Below are 3,256 nucleotides of genomic sequence, written 5' to 3' on the forward strand. Positions count from 1 at the left end.
TTTTTGGAGGCTATTGATAAAAGATTTCTGAGAGGAAAAATTGTTTAATTCTCAAGAACAATTTTTTTTTTTGGCTCTCTTGTGATTGGAAGGAGATCAAGAATACCAAGAGGAGATTGAACGACGTGTGCCCACCCGCACTCCAATCGTGGAAACGAGAATAGCAAAGAAGACCAGTTAGTTGAGGCTCTTCTGGTTACTGTTTGGAACGCTTTGATCTGTCAGACGTGCAGTTTTCTAATCTCAAAAGGTATGATTTAGATCTTTAGTATTTATGTTATATAGCATCATGAACATGTTCTTGATTGGCTTTTACTTTGATTTAAATTTTTTAAAATTTCACTGCGCACTCGATGCCATGATTTTCCAACAATTGGTATCAGAGCCATGGTTATTTGTTCATGATTATGCTATGTACATAGATTTGTGCTCTAAAAATATCTCATTTATGCTTGAATTGATATTTTAGAGAGATGACACTATAGGATTTCTATGTTTTGTTGTTATCATGAATATATGGTGAATGAATGATTAAGTAATTATTATTGATTATTATTTATAAATTATCAATGGTTTTTGATTATTTAATTTTTACCGGTTATGGTTCCTTAGAGTTTAGAATGGTTGTATAGGAATTTGTTCATTACAATGTAATTAGATATACGGCCTATCATCGCCGTTATGGTTTATTTTATTATTTTTAGTAGAAATTTTGTAAACCGGAAAACGGTATAGGAATTTTTCATGTAAAAATTATTGGAGGAGATTTATCATGGATCTTGAAGAAGAATCTTGAAGATAGATCTTGAAGATGAAGGATATAAAGGTATCTAATTTTTCTTAGTTTATAAAATTGTTTTGTGTTTTTTGAATAAATTAAAAAATTACTTTGATTTCTGAAAATCTGGGTTACTGTCGTACAGACACCGGTCGACCGGTTAGTGTAAGACGGTCGACCGGTTGAGTATAACTGCTCTGTCACCGGTCGACCAGACCTAACGTGACAGTATATGTTTTTGCAGTTTTTGAGATTTTTTAAGAAAACATGAAAAATAATTTTATGATAACCAGAATTTGATCGTGATGAAGAATTCAAGGACAACCGGGAAGATTCAAGATGAATGATCGATATATGTTTTGATTATTCTTAGTAATCTTTATTTTTTTTTTCTCTAGGTTGGAACCATAATATTACGGTTATTATTAGTATGCTTGTTGTCTAGCTTAATTGTTTTGTATGATTGCATATAATATGATTTGCTATATATGTGATAACATGTCATGTAGAATAGGGAGTGCCGCTCATTAAAATTGTTCATGCATATTTCTTAACATAAAACCTTGTTTTCCAAAAGATTGAGTGGGTGAGGGTTTTTGAAGAAAAGACCCATGGTCTCCATCGTTGGTCCGCAGGTAATACATGGTGATACCGACCCCTAAGAAGGGATTCATTATGTACCGGTATAGATCTCTGAAAGGATAATTTATTTGAGCATATTTTATGGTTGTACACCCCTAGGTGACAATTATAAAATATGGATCAAATAGTTGAAACGATGGTTATACACTCAAGATTAATTTAATTATTAATCTCCCCTATGAGCTCTGCTAATTAAATTATTGGCCAAAGAAAACGATTATCAATATATGCTGGACAGAGATTGATCCGGATGGTATATATTGATCGGAGGGGATCCGTGTTTCCAATTAAATTTTGCATGATCTCCCCTAGGAGACTTACAAAATTTTGAGTTGTGAATTATCGTTGTGAGGTTGTGATTTTTTTAAGGTTTTGACACACAAACATATTTGTTGCATTATAACATGTATATATGTTTGATTACTAAATGTTTATGCAAGTTTGCTTATACTAGATATATGAATGTTTATTGTAGATCAAAATGTCTTCTAGCGCATTATCATCGATACTTAATAAACACAATTTAACTGGCGAGAATTTTACCGATTGGAAAAGGAACCTAAAGATCATCCTAACCTTTGAGAAACTGAATTTCGTACTGAATACACCTTGTCCTCCAGAGCCACCTGTTGATGCTCCTAATGAGGTTTTCATAGCGTATCAACGCTGGAAGGACTCTAACGATATGGCTCGCTGTTATATGATGGCGAGCATGTCCACTATGCTACAAGCACAACATAAAGATTACATAACTGCTCGTCAGATTATGGATAATCTTGAGGACATGTTCGGTGGCCAAGCCGCTGAAAAACGTCAGGAAGCCCTAAGTAACCTCATTAACTACAGACAGAAGGCTGGGTCTTCTATAAAGGAACATATGCTGAAGGTGATGGGCTATTTGGCTGAAGTTCAGACCAATGGGGCCGACATCGATGCTGAGTCTCAATTGACCATGATCTTTGAGACTTTGTCGAAGGAGTATATTCCGTTTAGGGCAACGTTCAATTTGAGCGCTAGACAGAATATAACCCTGACAAAGTTGATGCAAGAACTCTAAAAGTTCGAGCGGATGGTCAAGGGGTCGACTATTATGGAGGCCAACTTTGCTGAGGCTGTTGGTTCCCGAATCGAATTCGGATGCGAAAGCGTGGGGAAAGGCGGATCGTGTATAACAAAAATTTTTACAAAACTTTTGAGACACTCTATAGATTATAATAATTTATGCACGAATAAATTAATCGCATTAATTTTCATCAAGAATTCAATCCGGAAAAATACCTGGAAGCTGACTCGGATGATAACTTGAATTCTTTGACCACGAACAGTCCTTGCTCCAATCTTTGTGTTTAGAATACCAAAGTCTTCCACATCAATTCCTTGATTCTACGTAGACGTGTGTGTGGGCACACGTGAGACAAAACAGGTTTCTTAAACACTCGAATTTCCACAAACACCAACGCATGCACGATGTGAAATTTTTTGGAGAAAAATATTTTCTCTCTCGTTTGCTATTGAGAAATTCGGCCACCAACTTTTAGGACTGAATAAAATGTTTCAAAAAATTGTGTCAACAATTTTCTATCATTCTCATATTTAAAGAGTAGAAGTCAAACTTCAAAACAGGATCAAATCCTTATCTCCAATTTTGAATTTCGGAACAAAAATCCCTTCCCCTTATCTCTAAGGTGGCCGGCCATATTAGGGTTTCCTAACCCTGTGTGTGGCGCCAATTCAGATAGGGAAGGAAGAGAAAAATCATCCTTTATCCTGTAGTCCAATTTTGATTCAGATTCAAATTCAAATTTAAGTCAAACTTAAATTAATTTGAATTCTAAA

The 3,256-nt window shown here is 35.0% G+C and overlaps 1 protein-coding gene across 1 annotated transcript; it reads left to right on the forward strand.

Annotated features, from left to right (window-relative positions):
- Positions 1 to 1,901: 1,901 nt before the first annotated feature.
- LOC112094602 lies at positions 1,902 to 2,477 on the forward strand. The gene has a single exon (XM_024175977.1). It carries the CDS (start codon positions 1,902 to 1,904, stop codon positions 2,475 to 2,477), a length of 576 nt encoding a protein of 191 aa, XP_024031745.1.
- The last annotated feature ends 779 nt before the right edge of the window (positions 2,478 to 3,256 follow it).

This window comes from Morus notabilis, unplaced genomic scaffold (genome assembly GCF_000414095.1).
Source record: "Morus notabilis unplaced genomic scaffold, ASM41409v2 Scaffold456, whole genome shotgun sequence".
In the NCBI taxonomy this organism is placed as follows: domain Eukaryota; kingdom Viridiplantae; phylum Streptophyta; class Magnoliopsida; order Rosales; family Moraceae; genus Morus; species Morus notabilis.